The sequence below is a fragment of the Salminus brasiliensis genome, chromosome 9 (assembly GCF_030463535.1).
Source record: "Salminus brasiliensis chromosome 9, fSalBra1.hap2, whole genome shotgun sequence".
NCBI classification, from domain to species: domain Eukaryota; kingdom Metazoa; phylum Chordata; class Actinopteri; order Characiformes; family Bryconidae; genus Salminus; species Salminus brasiliensis.
The window spans coordinates 41,099,503-41,124,428 of NC_132886.1; the positions used below are offsets into that span (position 1 = coordinate 41,099,503).

Here is a 24,926-nt window from a genome sequence, read left to right on the forward strand (position 1 = left end):
TGTGGCCAAATTCAGACTTTAATCCTACAAAAAACATCCAGTCAAACCTGCAAGAAAATAATTTCAGGGTATTAAGTAAACTTTCATGTTTCAGACATATCAAAATATTTTATATATTAGATATTTTTTCAATTCTACTTCACAGCTTATGTGTGGATTATTATAGAAGGATAATTATATAATGGCTTATAATTAATTTAGACTTTTACAAATAATAACTTACTTTCTCTGAATTTTAACTTCAAACACTGACAGTTTCTCAACTATAATTTAATTAAGATGTTTAGACAACAAAAACACCTTTTTATTTTTTTTTCTAGAACATTTTCCTTATTTCAAAATAATACATTCACTTTATAAAATAAGAATTTGAAAATAATCTTTTTATTTAAAAAATAAATAATTATTACATAATATTAAATAATAATTGTGTTAAATATAAAAAAATATTGAATAATATTTTTTTATTAAATGGTGGACTGAAATGTAGTTCTGAGAAGAGTTCTGCTTTTAAAATCAGATCATTAAAATGGTGGAGGGACACATGCTGCCTTTAGGGTGTAGTGCAGCTACAGAAAGTAGTCCCTAAAGAGAACTGCATTAGATGAGGTTCTCTATTCTTCACTATTTTACCATCATCATCATCATCATCATTATTATTATATATAAGACTCGTGCTGTAGCTGCACTGGTGGGTTTGGATAGGAGATGGAATAAATTATGGGCTGTATCTGTTGTGTGTTGTAGTCATGGCGACCGCCAGTGTAGAGAGATCAGACTGGCTGGGTTTGGCTGACTGCATGAGAGGTCCGATCTGCAGACACTCAGACTCGGGGGGACTGAATTTGGCGGGGTTTCCCTCCATGTTCGCCTGCCTGGGAGGGAGGAAGAGGGGGGTAAGGTTTCAGATCTGCCCCCCTGCGCCATTTCGTCCCCAGCGTGGTCGAGCTAGCCTTCAGCACCGGCGGTGAAGAGAGAGACAATAAGCTCAACCGAGGGAGAAACCGAGAGATTCTTACAAAATAAAAGTTCCTTCAGGACAATACAACAACGAGTGATGATAAAATATTGTTATTAACAGTTAAAATAATTAGTTATTGCCAAACAGCCAATTCGCCAATTACTTAATCAGTTTTAAAAGCCAGTTGTGTACTTTGTGTATGAATAACAATAATAGCTCTTAAAGCACATTACATTTCACACACACACACACACATATATCAGTTTAAAGGGTTTTTTTTTTTACAGTGAAAATACAATTACAATAAAGGTTAAACTAAGTTAAAAAATGTTTTTCAAATATTTCTGTACTAAACATGTACTGGCTAATAAAAAGCGAATTTGAATTCCACAACAAAAATATATAAAGCGGCCATTTTTGCTATATAAAAAAATAAATATCACTACCGAAAATATTTATCATTTAAAGATACATGTAGTGATCATTTATATCACTCCCTAAACCTGGAGAATTTTTTTTTAAAACATTACTATAAACACATTTTATGTCCACTGAATTTAATAATTTATGCGAACTAATTGTTTTAGGGTATTATAGATGTATTTATTGGCATAAAACACAACATTATATATATATATATAATTAATGTTGTTTTTATGCCAATAACTACATCTATAATAGTAATATTATTATATAATATTTAATTTATATATATGTGTATACATTTACGCTCTTATCCAGAGATAACCTCAGCTAGTTTTTTTTATAGGCTAAAGATACCTCTAAGTTTAGACACTACTAAACACAAGGCAATAATGTGACCACTTATAGTGACAGCATATAGTCAATATAGATTAATTGTAATATATAATATATTTATAAACACATGTGTGTGCCTATTTAAGTAGCTACGTTATTTCGCTACTGTGAGCGGAGGGGACTTTTATTTTGGCGTCTCCCGCTCCGCTCCGCTCTTGCTGGGCTGCTCCGCTTATTTCAGCCGCAGTCTGAGAGCCGCGGTGAGCTGTAGCTAGCTAGCTAACGTTTTCTCGATCCTTTCGCGTTTTGTCTTTGAACTTTCGGTGAGTATTTTTCCTCCAAGATTTTTGTTTTTCTTTTTCTTTTTTGTTTTTGACCTTTTTCAGGCCGGTTTGTCTGATCTCGGTGATTTTTCTCTGCGTTTTTTGGGAGTTGTCGTGCTGAGCTGCGGGGATGCCTTTGTGTCGGTTTTAGTCGGTTTCAGATTTTTATCTCTTTTGTCTTTTTTTGAGTTTGTGCGGCCAGGTGTGCGTTTTAGGCTGGAGTGACTTTGTTTTGAGGGGTTTTTGGATGTTTTTGGGCCCGTTTTGTGCGGGACGGAATTTGCCAGTTCGTTAGCCGGATCGTCCGTTCCACCTTAAATTCCTCCGGCGCCAGAACGCAACGCGTTGCGTTGCGTTCTGGCGCCGGAGGAATTTAAGGTGGAACGGACGATCCGGCTAACGAACTGGCTGGAGCTTCGTGGTTTGGGTCAGGAGAACCAGTTTTGGGTTTTTAAGCTGTTTAATCTCTACATAGTTTTATTTTTGGTCTGGATTCCCTGGATAAGGACTTTATTTTTCCACCCTCTTTTCAAAGCGATGTGATTCTCAGTCTCAGGCCCGAGGCCGCGCTTTTCACCGCAGGATTATCCGCTGCCCCCCCCCCGGGTTAATTAGGGGATTGAATATGTATGCATATTTCTTTTGTCCGTGTGTATCGATCAGCCTGGGCTAATAAATTAAGATAAACAGATTATAGCCCAAATTATAATCGTCTCTTAACCTGTAAACTAACCCCCCTGCGCGTGGGACAGTACCCGACTGTAGCTAAGGCTTGGCTGGATCCCCGGAGAATTACAGCAGTAATGGTTCACGATTTCTGATTGGTTAATTAATTAATTAATTCATTAATTGATTATATAGTAATCTCTAGTTAATCAATAAACTTTTTTTATACTGCCTGAAAATGTGCCTTATGTTTACCTGTGGAAAAAAACAAAATGTACAAAATGTGTTTTATGAATGGCCACAAATTCCTGCTTTGTTGTTGTTTTTTTAGACGTTAATTTATTTTATATTAATTTATTTTATATTTATTTACTTATTTTATATTTAGTTTATTACAAGCTAAAATGTTAGCCCCGAGCTAATGCAGAAGCTACTATTCTCCTCATTTCTGACGTAAAGCACAAACTAGCACAGAGCACTAGCTTAGTATACTATCACTTAATTAATGATTTAGCTAGCTAGCTATAAGCTAATATGGTGGCCTTGAGTATTTGAGGCACTGGCTATAAGCTAATATGGTGGCCTTGAGTATTTGAGGCACTGGCTATAGGCTAATATGGTGACCTTGAGTATTTGAGGCACTGGCTATAAGCTAATATGGTGGCCTTGCGTATTTGAGGCACTGGCTATAAGCTAATATGGTGGCCTTGAGTATTTGAGGCACTGGCTATAAGCTAATATGGTGGCCTTGCGTATTTGAGGCACTGGCTATAAGCTACTGTAGTGGCCTTGAGTATTTGAGGCACTGGCTATAAGCTACTGTAGTGGCCTTGCGTATTTGAGGCACTGGCTATAAGCTACTGTAGTGGCCTTGAGTATTTGAGGCACTGGCTATAAGCTACTGTAGTGGCCTTGAGTATTTGAGGCACTGGCTATAAGCTACTGTAGTGGCCTTGAGTATTTGAGGCACTGGCTATAAGCTAATATGGTGGCCTTGAGTATTTGAGGCACTGGCTATAGGCTAATATGGTGGCCTTGAGTATTTGAGGCACTGGCTATAGGCTAATATGGTGGCCTTGAGTATTTGAGGCACTGGCTATAAGCTAATATGGTGGCCTTGCGTATTTGAGGCACTGGCTATAAGCTAATATGGTGGCCTTGCGTATTTGAGGCACTGGCTATAAGCTACTGTAGTGGCCTTGAGTATTTGAGGCACTGGCTATAAGCTACTGTAGTGGCCTTGCATATTTGAGGCACTGGCTATAAGCTAATATGGTGGCCTTGAGTATTTGAGGCACTGGCTATAAGCTAATATGGTGGCCTTGCGTATTTGAGGCACTGGCTATAAGCTAATATGGTGGCCTTGAGTATTTGAGGCACTGGCTATAAGCTACTGTAGTGGCCTTGAGTATTTGAGGCACTGGCTATAAGCTAATATGGTGGCCTTGCGTATTTGAGGCACTGGCTATAGGCTAGTATGGTGGCCTTGAGTATTTGAGGCACTGGCTATAAGCTACTGTAGTGGCCTTGCGTATTTGAGGCGCTGGCTATAAGCTACTGTAGTGGCCTTGCGTATTTGAGGCACTGGCTATAAGCTACTGTAGTGGCCTTGCATATTTGAGGCACTGGCTATAAGCTAATATGGTGGCCTTGAGTATTTGAGGCACTGGCTATAGGCTAATATGGTGACCTTGAGTATTTGAGGCACTGGCTATAAGCTAATATGGTGGCCTTGCGTATTTGAGGCACTGGCTATAAGCTAATATGGTGGCCTTGAGTATTTGAGGCACTGGCTATAAGCTAATATGGTGGCCTTGCGTATTTGAGGCACTGGCTATAAGCTAATATGGTGGCCTTGCGTATTTGAGGCACTGGCTATAAGCTAATATGGTGGCCTTGAGTATTTGAGGCACTGGCTATAAGCTAATATGGTGGCCTTGAGTATTTGAGACACTGGCTATAAGCTAATATGGTGGCCTTGCGTATTTGAGGCACTGGCTATAAGCTAATATGGTGGCCTTGCGTATTTGAGGCACTGGCTATAAGCTAATATGGTGGCCTTGCGTATTTGAGGCACTGGCTATAAGCTAATATGGTGGCCTTGCGTATTTGAGGCACTGGTTATAGGCTAATATGGTGGCCTTGTGTATTTGAGGCACTGGCTATAAGCTAATATGGTGGCCTTGAGTATTTGAGGCACTGGCTATAAGCTACTGTAGTGGCCTTGAGTATTTGAGGCACTGGCTATAAGCTAATATGGTGGCCTTGAGTATTTGAGGCACTGGCTATAAGCTAATATGGTGGCCTTGAGTATTTGAGGCACTGGCTATAGGCTAATATGGTGGCCTTGAGTATTTGAGGCACTGGCTATAGGCTAATATGGTGGCCTTGAGTATTTGAGGCACTGGCTATAAGCTAATATGGTGGCCTTGAGTATTTGAGGCACTGGCTATAAGCTACTGTAGTGGCCTTGAGTATTTGAGGCACTGGCTATAAGCTAATATGGTGGCCTTGAGTATTTGAGGCACTGGCTATAAGCTACTGTAGTGGCCTTGAGTATTTGAGGCACTGGCTATAAGCTAATATGGTGGCCTTGAGTATTTGAGGCACTGGCTATAAGCTACTGTAGTGGCCTTGAGTATTTGAGGCACTGGCTATAAGCTAATATGGTGGCCTTGAGTATTTGAGGCACTGGCTATAAGCTAATATGGTGGCCTTGAGTATTTGAGGCACTGGCTATAGGCTAATATGGTGACCTTGAGTATTTGAGGCACTGGCTATAAGCTAATATGGTGGCCTTGCGTATTTGAGGCACTGGCTATAAGCTAATATGGTGACCTTGCGTATTTGAGGCACTGGCTATAAGCTAATATGGTGGCCTTGCGTATTTGAGGCACTGGCTATAAGCTAATATGGTGGCCTTGAGTATTTGAGGCACTGGCTATAGGCTAATATGGTGGCCTTGAGTATTTGAGGCACTGGCTATAAGCTAATATGGTGGCCTTGCGTATTTGAGGCACTGGCTATAAGCTAATATGGTGGCCTTGAGTATTTGAGGCACTGGCTATAAGCTAATATGGTGGCCTTGAGTATTTGAGGCACTGGCTATAGGCTAATATGGTGACCTTGAGTATTTGAGGCACTGGCTATAAGCTAATATGGTGGCCTTGCGTATTTGAGGCACTGGCTATAAGCTAATATGGTGGCCTTGCGTATTTGAGGCACTGGCTATAAGCTAATATGGTGGCCTTGCGTATTTGAGGCACTGGCTATAAGCTAATATGGTGGCCTTGCGTATTTGAGGCACTGGCTATAAGCTAATATGGTGACCTTGCGTATTTGAGGCACTGGCTATAAGCTAATATGGTGGCCTTGCGTATTTGAGGCACTGGCTATAAGCTAATATGGTGGCCTTGAGTATTTGAGGCACTGGCTATAAGCTAATATGGTGGCCTTGCGTATTTGAGGCACTGGCTATAAGCTAATATGGTGGCCTTGCGTATTTGAGGCACTGGCTATAAGCTAATATGGTGGCCTTGCGTATTTGAGGCACTGGCTATAAGCTACTGTAGTGGCCTTGAGTATTTGAGGCACTGGCTATAAGCTACTGTAGTGGCCTTGCGTATTTGAGGCACTGGCTATAAGCTAATATGGTGGCCTTGCGTATTTGAGGCACTGGCTATAAGCTAATATGGTGGCCTTGCGTATTTGAGGCACTGGCTATAAGCTAATATGGTGGCCTTGCGTATTTGAGGCACTGGCTATAAGCTAATATGGTGGCCTTGCGTATTTGAGGCACTGGCTATAAGCTAATATGGTGGCCTTGCGTATTTGAGGCACTGGCTATAAGCTAATATGGTGGCCTTGCGTATTTGAGGCACTGGCTATAAGCTAATATGGTGGCCTTGCGTATTTGAGGCACTGGCTATAAGCTAATATGGTGGCCTTGCATATTTGAGGCACTAGCCGCAGGCTAATATGGTGGCCTTGCGTATTTGAGGCACTAGCCGAATGCTAATTTGAGCCAATCTATTATCCCTGATCTGACGTTCTAGCTGTAAGCTATTATGATGATTACTGATTACTGATGATACTGATTAATGATTATTAATTAATAGTTATTAACACTAGCCGCAGGCTAATACATTATCTCTAAGCTAATATTTTACCTCAGAGCTGTTACATTAGCTGTAAGCCCAGATCTAACGTACTAGCCTTGCGCGCCGTTAGCATTGAACTTTAACTTTAACTGTTATTAACGCACTAGCCTCAGGCTAATTTTACCTCAGAGCTGTTACACTAGCTGTAAGCTAATGTTGTTCGCACTGAACTCTCACGTTAGCTCTGAGCTAATATGTTGGCCATGCTTTATTAACACACTAGCCAGAACTAAAAATGTTAGTCACTAGCTGTAAGCTAACACTAGCCACAAGCTAATATTATCACTTATCAAACACACTAGCGGTGAGCTAGTATGTTAACAGAAGGTTTTTAATGCTAAAATGTTAGCCCAGGGTTAGTTATTTGGGTTTGCTGTGTGTATAAATAACATATAAATAGTATTATATTTGCATAATAATAATACTGTACTTGTGTGTGTATTAATTCTGTGTATTTTAAGGGGCTAAAATGTTAGCCCGCAGTTAGTTATTTGGGTTAGCGCTGTGATTTTTGCCCTGTTTTGGTCCTGAAGTGCTGTTTGTTCTTGCTGTTTATGAACGCTGGGGTTTATTAAGATGAATTAAACTGGTTTAATGGGAAACTTTACCTGATGCTTGTGATTTTATTTATGTATTTTATTATTATTTGATTTATTTTGACTAACAGAAATCCTGAGGAAGCAAGTTTTTGGGCCATTGAACGTTAGCATCTGAGCTGCTACACTGTGCTGGGGCTAGTGCTTTAGCGTGTGGCTAGGGTGTTAGTTTGAGACTCTATAAAGCAAAGTGTTTGTTTAATGTATTTTGTAATAATAATAATAATGATGATGATGAAGATGATGAAGATGATCTGAAAAAATGAACACATGGCGCATTTTTCAGCCTGCTCGTTAAACCACGCTTCTCTGGACGTGTGGATTTGCTTCAGGCTCTCTTGCTGCTCTCAGTACAGTGTCTTTGACTTATTAGGACCTGAGCCACTTGTCTCTTTGTCGCCTCAGTGTAAGTCTCAGGGGGCCGCGCTGCTGGGAATTGTAGTTTTGGCTGAAATCGCCCAAGACCCCCCCCCAACCCCTCAGCCTGCATACACTGGCCCCATCCCTCAGTGACAAACTGCAGACAGACAAAGACAGACGACTGCAAGCCACAGACGCTATGGAGTGAGTGATGGTTATTAACACACCCCCCTATTACAACAACCCCCCCTAATCCCCCCACCCCCAAACCACCATGCACTACACCCCCCTACACCCCTCTGCGTTCACTGAGTATAAACACCCACCTATTCACAGCAGGTGGGTGAAGAGGTCTACCAGCGGTACAGACGGGCGACTGTAAACATGGCTCACTCTGTTAGAGAGTGAGCGAGGAGGAGCAGGGTGGTGGTGGTGGTTGATGTGTTGGTAGGTGCAGGTGAGGGGTAGAACACATGAGCTCTCTGGATACGTTAACGTGATAAACGAGTGGATAAAAGTAAATATTAATAATCTCTGTCACTGATCTGCTGAAGGCGAAGAGGTCATATCCAATACCCAGCTGATCTCAGTCCACCGTGCTGATGGGACGTCAGAGGGGGTAACGGGTCTGATTCAGCGCTGTAGGAGATGCTGCACTATTGCACTAAAATATCTGCCTTTATGTGCATATACTTTAATATTAACATTTGTATTAGTCTATTAGAGTTATTAATCTATCACATGTAAACTACATGTGTTAAGGTGAGTGTTTTAATAGTAATCAAATTATATTATATTTCTAGAATATATGCTATAATACTATACTTGCTATAGTAAATTTAGTTTATGTTAATGTGATTATTTATTTTTCTCTTATAAAATTGCCTTTTTTTAAAGCTTAAAGAATGTTTTGTCACTAATTGTATAAAAATTAATTAAGATGAGGGAAAAAATATGAAATATAAATTATATAAATATAATTTATAATAAAAGCATAGTATTAGTTTACATATTGTAGCATTTTAAGTTTTAAATATATATATATATTTAAATATATATTTTTAAAAAATGTATGTCCCTGCATATAATCCAGAAAAGGAGTGGTGGTGTGCAATCAATGTGGTTATATAGTTGAGGCACGTATTTTTATATAAATTTTTATATTTCGAACACCAGATCAGTCAAAATGAGAATTTCACTTTAAAAAAACAAAAAAAAAACTATATGCTAAAAAACTATATGCTAAAAAAAACAAACAAACAAACAAACAAACAAACAAACAAACAAACAAAAAAAAAAAAAAAAAATATATATATATATATATATATATATATATATATATATATATATAAATATATAAATAAATAAATAAAATGTGTGTATATATCTATCTATATATATATATATATCTATATAATATATCTAAGCACATATTTTAATAGCGTGTGTGATGTATATAAAATAAATATAAATAAATATATAAAATAATTTAAACAATTAAATTAGGGTAAAAAGTGCCATTAGTAATTCCATCCTGTGATCTAGCACTAGAACAACATCCTGAGATCTAGAACAAAATAGTTCCCATGTCCGTATCAGTCACCTCATAAACGAGTCGCTGGTTCTCGATGCCGTGTTGCGCTCTCAGTGCAGCAGTGATGTGGAGAGAGTGCTGATCAGGCCTAACCTCAGACTGACCTCTGAACTGCTGCTGATTTTTATTCTACACCTCCTTTATTTCCTGTCTGTGGGACGATCCAGAGCTCATGTGTTCACATCTGAGAGCTCGAGTTTAAACTGCTGTCAATTTTAGGAAAAGTTCACTTCCTGTTTCCTAATCCTGGTTCTGGAGTAGCACGGTCCTGCACTGCTTTAAAACACACACACACACACACACACACACACGTGTTGGTGCTTGTAGAACGCTGAAAAATAGACGGCCTGCAGTGAGGGTGGGCAAGATCGCTATATTTCATCCCTGTCTTGATAAATAACGCCATGCTACGTAACCCAGAGCAGGTGTGTCGGATTAAAGAGTTAATTAAATTAAACCTAAAAAAAAAAACAGAAAATCTGATGATCCTTTTTGGGTTATTTCAAAGGGAATGTTTATCAAATGGCTCTGTTATTTATTTATATATATATATATATATATATATATATATATATATATATATATATCACATTTTACTTGAACTTACTGTGACGTGTTGAGGCGGAATTGCAGTATTGCCCACCTGTGCAGGGTCGTAGCAAGCGTTTTCTATTAATTCATTAATTCATTAATTAATTTTTTCCTCCTAAATTGATTCTGCCTATTAACCCGCTTGTTTCTCCATGGAAAGCATCAACATGTAAAGCAGTTTTTTTTTTTTTAACTGCCGCCGCCAATGCGGCATCACCAGGCAGCCGACACAGGAAAGCCCCGGGTCGCCAGCTCCGCCACACCAGCTAACAGACGCCAGTGCCGACCAACGTCGCTGTAAGAGTGATGAAGGGAGAGAGGGCGGACAGTTGTGCTCTCTCAGACTCAGGCTGGCGATGGCAAAGCTGCGTGGCTCGGGATTCAAACTCTTGACCTCCAGGCCATAGTGGCTGCAAAATATTGAATAAACCCCAAACACAGAGCCACTTAAGCAACTCAAGCAGCTTATAGCGTATGATTGTTAATCATAATGAGCTGATTTGAGGTCGTATCGCCTGGCACCATCATGCATAGCTTTGCCCTGTTTTCCATTCCGCCGCTGGAGCTCAAACATGCTTGGAGGAAAGCGCTAACTTTGCTAACTTGCTAATTCTGTTGCATTAGCTGGCTAGCCTCACCCAGTGATTGGGGAAAAGGTGAGGAAGGACCATCCTACCCACCCAGAAACTCCCATCCACTGACGGATGGCTGTGGCATCACCGGGGCTTAAACCTGCTACCTCCTGATAATGTGGCCGATGCGTCAGTGCCGGGCTGTGCTGACCGTTCTAGTGCGCTCCAGAGAACCAGGATTGGGGAACAGTGATCTAGGTTAAGTGGCCTAGAGAAATATACCCCTGTGTGTGTTTGTTTTTCTCTCACTGTGGGTCCAGCCATTCCCCAACCAGCAGCCTCCTGATGGCGAGCAATGTTACCAACAAGACGGACCCCCGCTCCCTGAACTCGAGGGTCTTCATCGGCAACCTGAACACCATGCTGGTGACCAAGGCCGACGTGGAGGCCATCTTCAGCAAGTATGGGAAGATCGTGGGCTGCTCCGTGCACAAGGGCTACGCCTTCGTCCAGTACGCCAACGAGAGGAATGCCAGGTCCGCCGTGGCCGGAGAGGACGGGCGCATGATCGTGGGGCAGGTGCTGGGTAAGGGACTAGGTACTCCTCTGCTTTTGGGAATGTTCAGGGGGGGCGCGGATCTGCAGAGGTGATTGATCAGTGACCTTGGTTGCAGTTAGACATTTTTGGTACACTGTATGGCCATATGTTTGTGGACACTCCTTCTAATGAATGCATTCAGCTACTGCACCTGGCAGTTTCTTCTCATGAGCTAAGTGCTGATTTCTTTCCAACCATCAGACATCAACCTGGCAGGTGAACCCAAACCTCACAGGTCAAAGACCACGAAGCGTCCAGCAGGAGACATGTACAGGTATCCTCTCATCTCATTGTTAGTATTCTTCTCGTTGAACAAGATCTGTTGAAGTTCGCTGGTCTTCATGCGCTGTTCGGTCTTCATCCTCTGCAGCAGTTCCACCTTTGAGCTGGACTACGACTTCCAAAGAGATTACTACGACAGGTAAGACCACAGCAAGTACCCAGAGAATCTGCTGGAAGGTAGGTTACCTTAAAGGCAAGTTGCTCTAGATCAGTGGTTCTCAATCAGGACAGGGTTCAGCACTGGCTAGCTGGATCAGGTGTGTGAGGTGGGTTAATGCTAAAATGTGCAGGGCAAGAGCTCCACCATGTGAACACCTGGCCTAGAGCTTGATCTGGGTAAACAGGACTGTAGATCATGAGGACAGATGAGTTCAAATTCAACCTAAAAAGATTTCTGGAACAAAAAATTGTTTATATATATATTAGTCATAACTAATTGTAAGATAAAAATAAAGAAGTTTAATAACTAATGAATTCCATAACTAGGATAAAATCACACACTTCTCTGGTGGCCCCCTGGTGGCTGATCTGTACACTGCATGCACCTTACAGATCTTTTACACTTTGAAATGACTGGAGTAAACTTTTAAAGGTAACTTTGTTTTAGTTGTTAGTTAGAAACATGTAAAGAATAATTCCCAGTGAATCAAGTGATATATATAAATTTGCATCCATTTATATTTTTTGATAAATTATTGGTCAGAAGGTCCGTAAACATTAGTTTTAAAGAGTCAATTACTTAAAATATGATTTAAAAAGGAAGTTAAGCTAGTAAACACTTGTGTCCCACTTTATTTATTTATTTATTTATTTATTTATTTATTTAAATCACCTTTCAAATGATTTTGTTTTATTTATTTATTTATTTTTCTTATTTTTCAGGATGTACGCGTACCCGTCCCGCGTCCCGCCGCCCCCTCCCCCACTCTCACGGGCTGTTATTCCCTCCAAGCGCGCTCGGGTCAGCATGAGTGGAGGAAGCCGCCGAACCAAGTCAAGCTTCTCCTCGTCATCCAAAAGCAGCCAGCGCTCCTCATCACGAGCCAGTCAGTACTGCTCAAACTGCTGCTTTCGCTCAGCTTGGAGCAAAGCTCCGATCATTGTGGCTTAGCTAAATGTAGTCAGTGGAGGGACGCGACCTTGTCTTGTGTAGAGAATTGACCCAAAAAAAAAAGTGAAGGACTCCTGATTTTGTGTTTCTGCTTTCCAGTTAAAGTAGATGACCTCCAGACCATCAAGAGGGAACTGGCTCAGATCAAGCACAAGGTGGACTACCTTCTGGAAAGCCTAGACCGCATGGAGAAGGACCACAGCAAGAAGTCAGGTAACACATGCTTGGCTAGCTTAGATGGCTTTGTTTGTTTGTTTTTGCACTAGTTTTAGCAAACTTTCATGGCATGAATCAATCAGTCAGTCGTCTCAGGTCTTGGCATGGTAGCAAGGTCTGCTGTATCAGCAACTAGAGTGGGCATCGAACCCACAACCTTGTGATCTGTAACCCAGAGCTTTAACTAGTCCTGCCGAGATTACCCCCCCGCTGTTCTTCCTTTCACCTGATCTGTAGGTCATGGCCTCGGTCAGTGTTTCTAACCCCTGCTGTCTCTTGGTCTCTCAGATGCCAAGGTGGTGAAGACCGATTCGGGTGAAGCTTCATCCCAGCAGCACTCCAGCATTAAGAAGGAGCGAGAGCGGGAGGAGCAGGAGATCAACGACTCTGAGGAGGAAGAGGAGGGAGACCTGCTGGAGGAGGAAGAGGTGAGGAACACTGCTGATGGAGATCTTCCATCAGTGCAGCAGACCTGGAAGGAACGTTGGCTTGTATCCAAACAAACCCAAAAACAATCCATTCTCCATCCGAACTGGATTTAAGCAAGCATGCCATGTCTAAATATTTCTGGACACCAGTTCTAATGAATGCGTTAAGCTACCTTGAGGCACCATGCTGCCGGACGTGGGCTAGTAGAGGGGTATAAAGCCCCCCAGCGTTGAGAAGCTGTGGAAGAACTGTGTTCTCTGGAATTATGGTGATGGTGGTGGAGGTCCAGCTAATTATTTTTGTATAGGGTGAGCTGAGGAGCATGAGGTGGGGTGGTGATAATCAGCCAAAATCCTGACTTCACCATGTTCTTGCTGCTGAATGCAATCAAATCCTCACAGTCTTCTTCCCTGGACAGTAGAAACAGATACTCCAACAAAAGAAGGAGGAAGTAGAAACGGGGTTTGAGCAGGTGTCCCAATACTTTTGTCAGTGTAGAACCGCCTCAAGCTCAGTTCATGGTTCACTGCAGCTGCAGTTCTTACTGCTGATCTTGTCCTTGATGGTAGTTCCTCTGTCGTTCTCAGGTGAAGAGTCACGGCGGAGATAATGAAGAGGAGGAAGGGGAGGAGGAGGAAGAGGGAGAACACGAGGAAGGAGAAGACGATGGGGACAGCGTCAATGGAGACGACCCATAAACACTTGATACAAACTCACACTGTATACACAACCCACACACACACACCTGCGTACGTTTTCGGAGCAGTACCCCACAATTCGGCTTCTCTCGTTTATTTGAATCTGTGAAATCAAACCCGAACCCCTTTAAACAGATTTGCAGATTTTTAATCTCATACTTTCATGAAGAATGTGTACACACACACACACACACACACACGTATGTTATGAAGGTCAGTGTCATTTTAATGCTACAGTCCTCTGCTCAGGCCCGATCCTTCTCTCCAGTAGTTTTTAATACATTCCTCGTGGCTCGGACACATTTTAGAGGCCGCTCCCTGTTTTCGGATCCCGCAGTTTTGTCTTTTTTTCTCCGGTTGTTCCCAGCAGAGAGCAGCGGAGTGTGTGAGAGTGTGTGTGTGTGCGTGAGTGTGTTCCTCCAGAGTGGATACCCACCTCTGAAAAGAAGCGTGCGGTGCATTTCTGTGGACTCTGGGTTATTTTAACAGTGGTGAACCTGACTCCGGTATGACTGAGTGGGGTGTAACAGTGGGGGGGGTCTGAGGTCATCCTGAGGTCTCCTCCATCCTGGAAACCATATGTATGTTAATATTTACGTGTTTTTTTTTTGTTTTTTGTTTTTTCTTTTTATGTCTCTCTGGTTCCGGTAAGTTCTACATACGAGTTTCAATAAAAATGCTAAAGTAATTTTTTGTGCGTGAGTTTCTTGAGTGAGTCGTTCAGAAACTGCAATAAGGCCAAAGCCTTTAGACCGAACAGCTGAATAGATGATCGTTAATAATTTGCACACAAGTGCGTAGATCTGAACCCCTTGGGCTCCATAGCTTTTAATAAACCCTGAGGGGTTACTGGTCATATATATAATAACTAGTCATTTGTCCTACAGAGCAGATCTTATGGTGATTGATTATGCTTTTGCCGTTCCAAACCTAGCTAGGGCGCCCCCTAGTGGCTGAGAATTCAGTCCTGCTTTTTATTTTCATTTTTATTTTATTTTTTTCTTCTTCTTCCTCCCCCCCTCCCCCTTACCTGCTGGTTAGCGTCACTCTTCGCCAGTGTAGTTGAGTGGTATTAGCAAATTCAAACTGGTCAGTCACTTTGGATGGCTGTGCTGGTCACACGGGTGGACCAGCCAAACCATTCAGCTCCAGTATGTAGCAACATTAGCTTTACAGCTCTTAAAGAGCCTTGTAGTTCAGAGGCTCCAAGGATGTACAAAAACACACACAGAACATACAGGGTTCTACACCGTGTTTATTCACAGCAGAACCCCAAACTGTTATTTCTGCTATTAAGAAAATGTTTTATATAATATATATCCTGGCCTAAGAGATATATATACATACATACATAGCTTAGGCCTGGATATTCAAAGGTCACGACTTCATTGGCTTATTGATTAGAGGCGGCTGTACCAGTGAGCTCCCCCCACCATGTGGAAGACTGGGGTTCGATTCTCGGCCTGGGTGGCTATGCTGCACTTGGCCAATTGTGAAGTGTCCTTGGGCAAGACTCCTAACACTACGTTGGCTGGAATAGGAGCGTCAGCTGAATGCCGTGGATGTAAATGAATGTTAACCCGCCCATTGGTTGCCGTGGCAATGTCTGAAGTAGAAAGGTTGGCCTCTGATTGGCTGCTTTCTACCCTGCCTGTGCCTCACTTGGCCCCGCCTCTCCATATATATAGAGAGTGTATGTGCCAATAGCGCACTCCACACTACCACAATACGGTGTATATCTTACATAGCGGACTTATCTTAACAGTGCGAGTTTCCTGCGAGTTCTCCTGCAAGACACTGTTGTCGCTGCTCTTGCATTGCTGTCCACCGTTTTGTCCCTAATCGTTTGCATTGTGGGATAATTCTACATACTCAAAAACTACTTAGTACTACTGATTTGCTTAATTGAATTAGTCTGCAATGTACTATGTTACCATGGAGACAGGACACAGGTTTGATTTATTATTTTGCATATGTATATGCAGTTCACAGGCATATTTCGGTTCATTCGCGCTCTCACCACTACCTGCTATTAATCCATCACTGCCCCCTAGTGGATATAGTTTGAAATCTGAATATATGACACCACAAGACGCCTTTTTTCTGTCTTTAGGAGATATATATTCGCAGCTTTATTATTAAATTAGACAGATATTTACAGAGGGACAATCAAAAATCCACCGAAACTGGTGTAGCTCGCTTCATCATCATAAAGCCAGGCGTTGTTCCAGAGCTTGGTGTAGATCCGATCTCCCTTCTCTAAGGTGAGGACGATCCCGTTTCCAGCATTGGCGTTGTTTTCAGGCTTCAAGGAGAACACGGAGCACTGCACCTTGTCGTTCTTGTACAGGCTGACGGCCATTTTAGTGCCGCCGTGACAATGAGCATAAAATCGGAGGTAGTACACTCCTTTCAGCGGCGCAGTGAAAACCCCTGAAGAAGAAGGACAGCGATCAGGGGCTTGATTTGTTCTGCATCTTCTGCATCCACACCTTAAAGAGGACGTATTATAGCCGGTTCCCCGGGGGTCTTCGGTCAGAATACCTCAAGAACCACAGCCCCCTTCTCACTCTCTCTAACCAGCCCTGAGATCTTTGACCTGACGTCTACGTTCGTCCCCATTTGTCCCTGTGTGCACTAGCTAGCTAACATTTACTTCACCTTGAGTTCATGTCTCGCCCTCCCATGTATGCTCCCTCTGTCTCCTCCTCTTGCTCCAGTTCTGCCTTTTCAGTTTGGTAACTATGGTGTAGTAGAGTATGGTGTCAACACCACCCTCCTCATAGCTAATCGCCTGGCCAGGCAACCTAGCATACTACACTGTCTTTCCAGAATAAAAGACCTAATTGTATACCTGTAATTGGATCGTAGCCATTTCCATAGTTGGTGAAGACTTTTTTGTAGATCAGTGGAGATGTTACTTGGCTGAAGGGTCCAGTGTTTCCAGATCCAGAGGCTAACAGTGATGCAGAAAAGGCCACATTTCTGGCTGGAAATAAATAGATGATGTGTGTATATATATATGCAAATCAGCAGTTTTATCTAAGGGCAGTTACACTCTGTTTATACTCATATTTACCGTCGCTCTTGTTCTGCAGTGCTTCCACCTTCATCTTCAGATCTGTTAAAAAAGAAAGTTTTGGTTTTGGAAACATTCAGTGGTTCAGTATTTCCTCTCACATAAGTCTCTGAATCTGAATCTAGTCTTGAGTGTCTTTGAGTCTGAGTCTAGTCCTGAGTCTCTAGCTGCGAGTCTGAGTCTAATCTTGAGTCTTTTTGAGTCTGAATCTGGTCTTGAGTCTCTTCAAATCTGAGTCTAGTCCTGAGTCTCTAGCTGCGAGTCTGAGTCTAATCTTGAGTCTTTTTGAGTCTGAATCTGGTCTTGAGTCTCTTCAAATCTGAGTCTAGTCTTGAGTCTCTATCTGTGAGTCTGTGTCTCGTCTGAAGTCTCTTTTAGTCTGAGTCTTGAGTCTCTATCTGTGAGTCTAGTCCTGAGGTCTCTAGCTGCGAGTCTAAATCTGGTCTTGAGTCTCTTTGAGTCTGAGTCTAGTCTTGAGTTTCTAGCTGCAAGTCTGAGTTTAGTCCTGAATTTCTAGCTGCAAGTCTGAGTCTAGTCCTGAGTCTCTAGCTGTGAGTCCTGTCTTGAGTGTCTCCAAGTCTGAGTCTAGTCTTGAGTCTCTAGCTGCGAGTCTGAGTCAAGTCTTCGAGTCAGTTATTGTGTGAACGGTTGGTTGCGAGTCAGTAAATTTACCTCCATTCTCTCTCGTCAGTTCCTCCACTGAGGATTTCAGAAGAGTCACTAAGATGTTCTGGTTCTGCAGAGTCTCCTCCTGGGTCTTCAGCCTCTCCTCCAGGTTCTTTAGTTTCCCCAGTTCTGTGACAATGTTCACATCTGGCAACATAAAGTCCTGCGCCCTCCCGCCCCACGAGCAGAGCAGCAGTGCTACCTGTAGCACACTCACCTTCCTCAACATCCTGCGTCTGATACTCGTCTGATACTCGTCTGATCAGCGGCGACTGAGGGGCTTCTCTGTAGATCAGCTTTAAAAGGTCAGACTGGACTATGATCGTATTGGATGATGTAAACAAACTGTTGACAGATCTAACTTCGGTGCTTGTGGACCTTCAGACTTTTGGCCTTTTGTGGAAAGTACCGGAAAATCTGCAATGTTCATCTGCATGTGTTGCATTTATTTTACATTTAATAATTGTTTTGATTAAATAAGTACATATTTATTATATTGTTGAATGACAGTACATCATAAAATATGTATTATTATTATTATTATTATTATTGTTATGCAAGAAGAGTACAGCACACTACTTCATCATAATACCAATCATTTGCTACTACCACTAATATTTCTACACTATACTGAAGCTTTACAATATCTAAAATATGAAATGATTATTGTTATTATTATTATTGTGTTATTGTTGTTATTGTCATATATTGTCAATATAAATTTCTGTCCACTACATATATCTTAGCGCTATTACTATGATGACTACAACAACAACTAATAATAATAATAATAATAATAATAATACAATGGTGATAATTGAATAACACCAATAAATAACATTGTACATAGGTTATGCTGCTAATGAAACTGATAATAATGATTATTACAATATTATATTATTTTATTACTACTGTTGTGTGTTTCAGATTTATTAAACCTGTATAGCGTGTGTAGTGTATGTAGTGTGTGTAATGTATGTATAGTGTGTGTATAGTGTACAGTGTGTAGAGTATGTAGTGTGTATATAGTGTGTGTAGAGTATGTGGTGTGTGTATAGTGTATGTGTAGTGTGTGTGTAGTGTATGTATAGTGCATGTATGGTGTGTATATAGTGTATGTTCTGTGTATATAGTGTGTATCATGTATGTGTAGTGTGTACATAGTGTATAGTGTGTAGAGTATGTAGTGTGTATATAGTGTGTGTATCATGTATGTGTAGTGTGTGTAGTGTATGTATAGTACATGTATAGTGTGTATATAGTGTGTATATAGTGTATGTCTAGTGTGTGTAATGTATGTATAGTGTGTATATAGTGTATAGTGTGTATAAGATAATCCTTTATTAGGATTAGGATCTTAGTCCTGCAGTGGGGAAATTCTCAAATAGTGTATGTGTAGTGTGTGTAATGTGTGTATTGTGTATGTGTAGTGTGTATATAGTGTATGTATAGTGTGTGTAATGTATGTATAGTGTGTATATAGTGTATGTATAGTGTATGTGTAGTGTGTATATAGTGTATAGTGTATGTATAGTGTGTATATAGTGTATAGTGTATGTATAGTGTGTGTAATGTATGTATGGTGTGTATATAGTGTATGTATAGTGTATGTGTAGTGTGTATATAGTGTACAGTGTATGTATAGTGTGTATATAGTGTATGTATAGTGTGTGTAATGTATGTATAGTGTGTGTATATAGTGTATGTATAGTGTGTGTAATGTATGTATAGTGTGTATATAGTGTATGTATAGTGTATGTGTAGTGTGTATATAGTGTATAGTGTATGTATAGTGTGTGTATAGTGTGTGTAATGTATGTGGTGTGTATATAGTGTATGTGTAGTGTGTATATAGTGTATAGTGTATGTATAGTGTGTGTAATGTGTGTATAGTGTGTATATAGTGTATGTATAGTGTGTATATAGTGTATGTATAGTGTGTATAGTGTATAGTGTGTGTAATGTATGTGTAGTGTGTATATAGTGTATAGTGTATATATAGTGTATGTATAGTGTGTATATAGTGTATGTATAGTGTGTATAGTGTATAGTGTGTGTAATGTATGTGTAGTGTGTATATAGTGTATGTATAGTGTGTGTAATGTATGTATAGTGTGTATATAGTGTATAGTGTGTATATAGTGTATGTATGCGTAAATTATTTATTAGATTAATAGTAATTAATAATTGTATTAATTCTTCTTACTATTATTTTCTATATTAATAACGATACTAACATCAACAATACCAATAATAATAATAATAATCATAATAACCATATGTACATCTCCGCCCCCTGTGTGTGTGTGTGTGTGTGTGAGAGAGAGAGAGAGAGAGAGAGAGAGAGAGAGAGAGAGGCAGTAGAGCATCTGCAATATGAAGAATGGAAGAAGACGAAGTGACGATCAGAGAGCAGAACTTCCATAGCCAGGTTCGAGAGTACATAGTAAGTACCGAACTCAGTACAGTAACACACACTCACACACACACACACACTCACACACACTTCAGCGCTAACTTTAGCCTAGCCTAGCCTAGCCTAGCCAGCTGCAGCTGTATTGTGCAGCAGTTAGCCAAACATAGCTAACAGAGCTAGCGTTAACACAGCTGCTCGGGTTAGAGCACGCGGCTAAACGGTGGCTAAAACGTTTAATTAACGCTTAACGACAGCTTATAAACACAGCTCTGTTCAGACGCTAGCGCGTTAGCTCCGTTAGCTAGCATCTCAGCCACTGACATTTCTACAGCTCATTCTAATTTCCCCGGTCCACCTTAAATAGAGCAGCCGCTCATTCCGCCGCAGCAGCAGTTAAGGTGGAGCGGAACACTGGAATTCATTATTTCGCTCTTTTCTACAGATTTCTACAGATTTCTACAGATTTTATAGAGTTCAGCTACAGCTTCTCTTGAATTTCCGAGTTCCACCTTAAATAGCGCAGCCGTTACATGGAGCTGGTTACTGCAGCAGTTAAGGTGGAACGGGACATTGGAGCTAAACAGCCCAATTGAGCTCGCCCTGCAGTTTTCATGGAGTTAAATTACCCGACCACCTTAAATAAAGCAGTCGTTCCATGCAATTACTGCTGCATTTAAGGTGGAACGGGAAATTAAAATAAAAGAAAAGCGCCAACTTTAGCTTGTCCTACAGCTTTTATAGCGTCAAGGTACAGCTTTTTATTCGAATTAGCCCTTTCCACCTTAAATAGAGCAGCAGTTAAGGTGGTCATGTATGTGTTTATATCTGCCTGTTTATTTCTACTTTAATAACTAATTATTATTATTATCATTACATTATAATCAGGGTAAGCCTTATCATAGCTGCGTATAACTTCATTTAATGTCCGGAAGTTTGCGGACACCTAAAATCAAGGCTGGCTACATTGCTGCGAGGAGCCTTTCGACTGCATTCAGCTCCACTGGAGAATCAGTGAGGTCAGTGAGGTCAGGTCAAGGCGATCGATGTTGGATGATGAGCGGAGGATGTTCAGAAAAATTCGCAACACCCTGTATCAGCTCCACCTTAACATCATTCCCACTCCGGGCCGGAGCGCTGCTGCTGCTACTGCACTATGGAGGTTTGGTGGTGGAGCTGCAGGAGGAGAACCTCTCTCCAGAACTGCTGCTGTGTAACGCTGCAGAACCCATAGAGTCATATTAGTGTAAACTCCTGTAGTGTTACTCTCCGCCCACATGCTGCTCCACCTTCAGATCGAGCTTCTGGATCCCTCAGCTTGTCCAGAAAGGCATGTCTTCAGCTGTCCACGAGGGGGCGCTCAAAGCGTGATTCGTGTTTACTATTCAGGGTTGTGATGCATGCCACTCTAACCAGCCCCTGACCCCCTCCACCAGCTTCTTGTGGAGGTTTCAGATATCGCAGTGTGCAGGAGCTCTGCACGGTCTCTGAGCCCTGTGAAACCGGGTCTGGCACTGAGAAACGCCTGGCGCAGGAGAACAGCCACGTCAGGCTGGGACTTGGAAGCGGCTGTGGAAAAGTGGACCTCCCAGCTGAAGCTGTGGAAATGGAGATACTGTATACGACTTGATCCAGGTTCTCGTTTCACAAGAGCTTAAAAAGAAAATGCTAGCAGGTGAAAACGCCCACATTCTTCAACACCTTGCCTCCACCTCTCTCCACAGCGGCTGCTACAGCTACAGCTGCTACGCCCACCTGATGCATTGCTCTCAGTAAACTGTCTGGTTCGGCTAGTCCGCCTGGCCTTTTTGGGCTCGCTGAGGGAGTGCGCTCTCCACGTGCGAACACACACACACACACACACACACACACACACACACACACTAGGCTAGGTTTAAAAGTACCTCTGTGACAGGTGTCCAGATCCGTACATCCATCAAAGCTGTCCTCTCGAAATAGGCCAAGGCCCACAGTCTAGAACGTCGCCAGCCTGCCCGTGTAAAATGAGATGAAAGGGAATACAGTAAACTGGCCACTTTATCAGAAACCCTAACCTTTTGCTTCATCACTGGCACTGGCCACTTTATCAGAAACACCTACCTCCTTGTGCTTCCTCACTGGCCACTTTATTAGAAACACCTACCTCCTTGTGTTTCCTCACTGGCCACTTTATCAGAAACACCTACATCCTTGTGCTTCCTCACTGGCCACTTTATCAGAAACACCTACCTCCTTGTGCTTGCTCACTGGCCACTTTATTAGAAACGCCTCTATCCTTGTGCTTCCTCACTGGCCACTTTATTAGAAACACCTACCTCCTTGTGCTTGCTCACTGGCCACTTTATCAGAAACACCTACCTCCTTGTGCTTGCTCACTGGCCACTTTATTAGAAACGCCTCTATCCTTGTGCTTCCTCACTGGCCACTTTATTAGAAACACCTACCTCCTTGTGCTTCATCACTGGCCACTTTATCAGAAACACCTACCTCCTTGTGCTTCCTCACTGGCCACTTTATTAGAAACGCCTACATCCTTGTGCTTTCTCACTGGCCACTTTATCAGAAACACCTACATCCTTGTGCTTCATCACTGGCCACTTTATCAGAAACACCTACATCCTTGTGCTTTCTCACTGGCCACTTTATTAGAAACACCCATCTTGTTCTGAGGTCATGTTACTGAGGGTTCTCTGATGGTTCTCTTGTTTGGTTCTCTTTTCAGGTCTGTTTCCTTCTGTTCGCAGTGCTGTACATTGTGTCTTACTGCATCATCACTCGCTACAAGAGGAAAACTGGTAAGCATGTCAGTCTCTGCAGTTCAGAACAGCACACACACACACACACACACACACACACGCAGTTTCTTTCTCCCTAACGTACACTGTTTTGCCAAAAGTTTGTGGACGCCTCCTTTCCCAATGTTCCAAGGGCATTGAAAAATAAACACAAGCCCCTGCTTGCTGCTTTAACAGCGTCAGCTAATCACAGAATGCTTTCCACTAGATTCTAGAACATAGCTGTGAGGATTCGATTGCATTCAGCCTCAGTGTAGAGCATCAGTGAGGTCAGGTGGATGTTGGAGGATTAGTTCTGCAGCTCCAACTCACCCCGAAGGTTGTGGATGAAGCAGACCAGCTTTCCAACCTAAACCCGACCTTAAAATATCTGAATCCTGGGAGTTCTGCACACACCTCAGTCATCACACACACTCACCTAGGTAACGCTAGGTAAATAGCCAGCGTATTAACGTCAGTGTTTTGTGTCAACAGATGACCATGAAGACGAAGACGCCATCGTCAACCGAATATCGTGAGTGTTTAACCTTTCCTGCCGTGAAGCCGCCTCACCTGCTCGCACCCGAACTCGTCCACTCGTCCAGAAATCTCACTTTCACCCTTTTTTTCCCCTCTTACCCAAAAATACCCTTCAGTTTTACACTGGAGCTACAAGGCTAATGTAGCTAATAAGTTAAGGAAGCTTATGTACACCAATTAGCATGATGCTAACTGCAGTCGTTGGGTAACTGGAGACTTGTTTATGTGGTTTCTGCCTCTGTAGGACGTTCTGTTATCTAGAACATGGTCTGAAGTAATCGCTGCTGTTATTAGCTATGCTAATGTGCCTTTGCTAAGTCCTGCAGAGTCAGAAACATCATAATGGGTCGGTTTAAGCGCCTGGTGATTTAGGCCTGCAGTTAGCACCATGCTAATTGGTGTACATAAGCTTCCATTAGCTTCGTAGCTTCAGTGTGAATCTAAAGGAGCCAACTTTCAGACCTCGAACCCGTCTCTGCTGATGGGCTAGGCTGCGTATCTTTGGTCTGATGGACGTGTTCCCTCTGTTTTGCAGAATGTACCTGTGTACCTTCACCTTGGCGGTGTCTGGAGGGGCGGTTCTCCTCCTGCCGTTCTCCATAATCAGCAATGAGATCCTCCTCTCCTTTCCCAAGAACTACTACATCCAGTGGCTCAATGGATCCCTCATCCACGGTCAGTATCAGTCCGGTGCCCCCCCCCCTTATTAGGGCCCCAGGAGAGGCTTCTTGCGTGAGGCTGCCGGATTAGCTGTACTTACATTCTTGCGATGGTTAACATTCGACTCCAGAAGCTGCTCACATTCGACTTGGCGACTTGACTCCTTATGACTGATCTCTTTAAGATTCAGAAGATAAATAAAAGACCTTTCACCTGCATGGCCAAAAGTATGTGGACACCATCTCACACACACACACCTGCAGTCATGTGAAAAAAATGACGATAGCCTATTTGTCTTCTGGAGGTCTGATCTTCATGTGATCAGCTCTGAGAGATGGAGGGTCCCATCAAATGTCCATATGGTTAAATACGTTATGATCACATGACCCTTAGGTCAAAGCCGAGCACGAGCCAGAGGGGTGTAAAGCGCCCCCATCATTGAGCTAGGGGGTTCTCTGGAGTCGGAGTGGATAGAACTGATCAACTGGTCATCAACCTGACCCGTGATGCTGTTTAGGCGCAGGTCTGACGTCAGGTTGCTCGGGCAACGTTAGCTTAATGCCCTGCTGACAGAATTGAACACATCCACGCGCTGTGGACTAAAGTATGTGGACACCTGCTCTACAAAAATCAACGATATAAAAAAAAGGGGTGGAGTTCTGTAGTAACAGCCTCTAGTCTTCTGGCCAGGCTTTACACTGGATGTTAGAACATTGCTATGAGGAAGATTTGATTGTATTAAGCCTCAGTGAGGTCAGGTACTGATGTCGGATGATCAGTTCTTAAACCATTAAACAGAAACCATTTAACTGAAACCACAAACCACATGTTATGAGATCACTTTAATAATCAATCGACTTAGTAAACAAGGACAATCT

At 42.2% G+C, this 24,926-nt stretch overlaps 3 protein-coding genes across 4 annotated transcripts in view; 2 read left to right on the plus strand and 1 right to left on the minus strand.

Moving 5' to 3' along the window:
- Positions 1 to 1,950: 1,950 nt before the first annotated feature.
- LOC140562659 (heterogeneous nuclear ribonucleoprotein C) lies at positions 1,951 to 14,604 on the plus strand. 2 transcript variants are annotated; one of them, XM_072688477.1, is made up of 9 exons: positions 1,951 to 2,043; positions 7,871 to 8,029; positions 10,903 to 11,168; positions 11,382 to 11,454; positions 11,551 to 11,601; positions 12,345 to 12,508; positions 12,673 to 12,786; positions 13,078 to 13,217; positions 13,806 to 14,604. In XM_072688477.1, exons 2-9 carry the CDS (start codon positions 8,025 to 8,027, stop codon positions 13,914 to 13,916), a joined length of 924 nt encoding a protein of 307 aa, XP_072544578.1. In that variant the 5' UTR covers positions 1,951 to 2,043; positions 7,871 to 8,024; the 3' UTR covers positions 13,917 to 14,604. The 2 variants fall into 2 exon arrangements, with proteins under 2 accessions (XP_072544578.1, XP_072544579.1); XM_072688478.1 differs by lacking the exon at positions 1,951 to 2,043 and adding an exon at positions 2,432 to 2,670.
- Positions 14,605 to 16,071: 1,467 nt separating this feature from the next.
- Positions 16,072 to 17,890, minus strand: c1ql4l (complement component 1, q subcomponent-like 4 like). The gene is made up of 4 exons (XM_072688667.1): positions 17,668 to 17,890; positions 16,996 to 17,037; positions 16,771 to 16,905; positions 16,072 to 16,349 (listed from the first exon to the last, which is right to left on the minus strand). The coding sequence occupies exons 1-4, from the start codon at positions 17,888 to 17,890 to the stop codon at positions 16,072 to 16,074; spliced, it is 678 nt and encodes a 225-aa protein (XP_072544768.1).
- Positions 17,891 to 19,996: 2,106 nt separating this feature from the next.
- lmbr1 (limb development membrane protein 1) overlaps positions 19,997 to 24,926 on the plus strand; it is a 43,410-nt gene continuing 38,480 nt past the window's right edge. Inside the window, exons 1-4 of the mRNA XM_072688480.1 lie at positions 19,997 to 20,107; positions 22,797 to 22,869; positions 23,344 to 23,383; positions 23,924 to 24,063. Coding sequence (XP_072544581.1) covers positions 20,045 to 20,107; positions 22,797 to 22,869; positions 23,344 to 23,383; positions 23,924 to 24,063 — 316 coding nt within the window. The 5' untranslated portion in view covers positions 19,997 to 20,044. The remainder of the gene's footprint in view (positions 20,108 to 22,796; positions 22,870 to 23,343; positions 23,384 to 23,923; positions 24,064 to 24,926) is intronic.

Coding starts and splice junctions, on each gene's coding strand:
- LOC140562659 (XM_072688477.1), top strand. Junction 12,787..13,077: donor GGACCACAGCAAGAAGTCAG/GTAACACATGCT, acceptor TTGGTCTCTCAG/ATGCCAAGGTGGTGAAGACC. Junction 13,218..13,805: donor ACCTGCTGGAGGAGGAAGAG/GTGAGGAACACT, acceptor TGTCGTTCTCAG/GTGAAGAGTCACGGCGGAGA.
- c1ql4l (XM_072688667.1), bottom strand. CDS start 17,890: ATGTTGAGGAAGGTGAGTGTGCTACAGGTAGCACTGCTGCTCTGCTCG. Junction 17,038..17,667: donor ACTGACGAGAGAGAATGGAG/GTAAATTTACTG, acceptor CTTTTTTAACAG/ATCTGAAGATGAAGGTGGAA. Junction 16,906..16,995: donor ACTGCAGAACAAGAGCGACG/GTAAATATGAGT, acceptor ATTTATTTCCAG/CCAGAAATGTGGCCTTTTCT.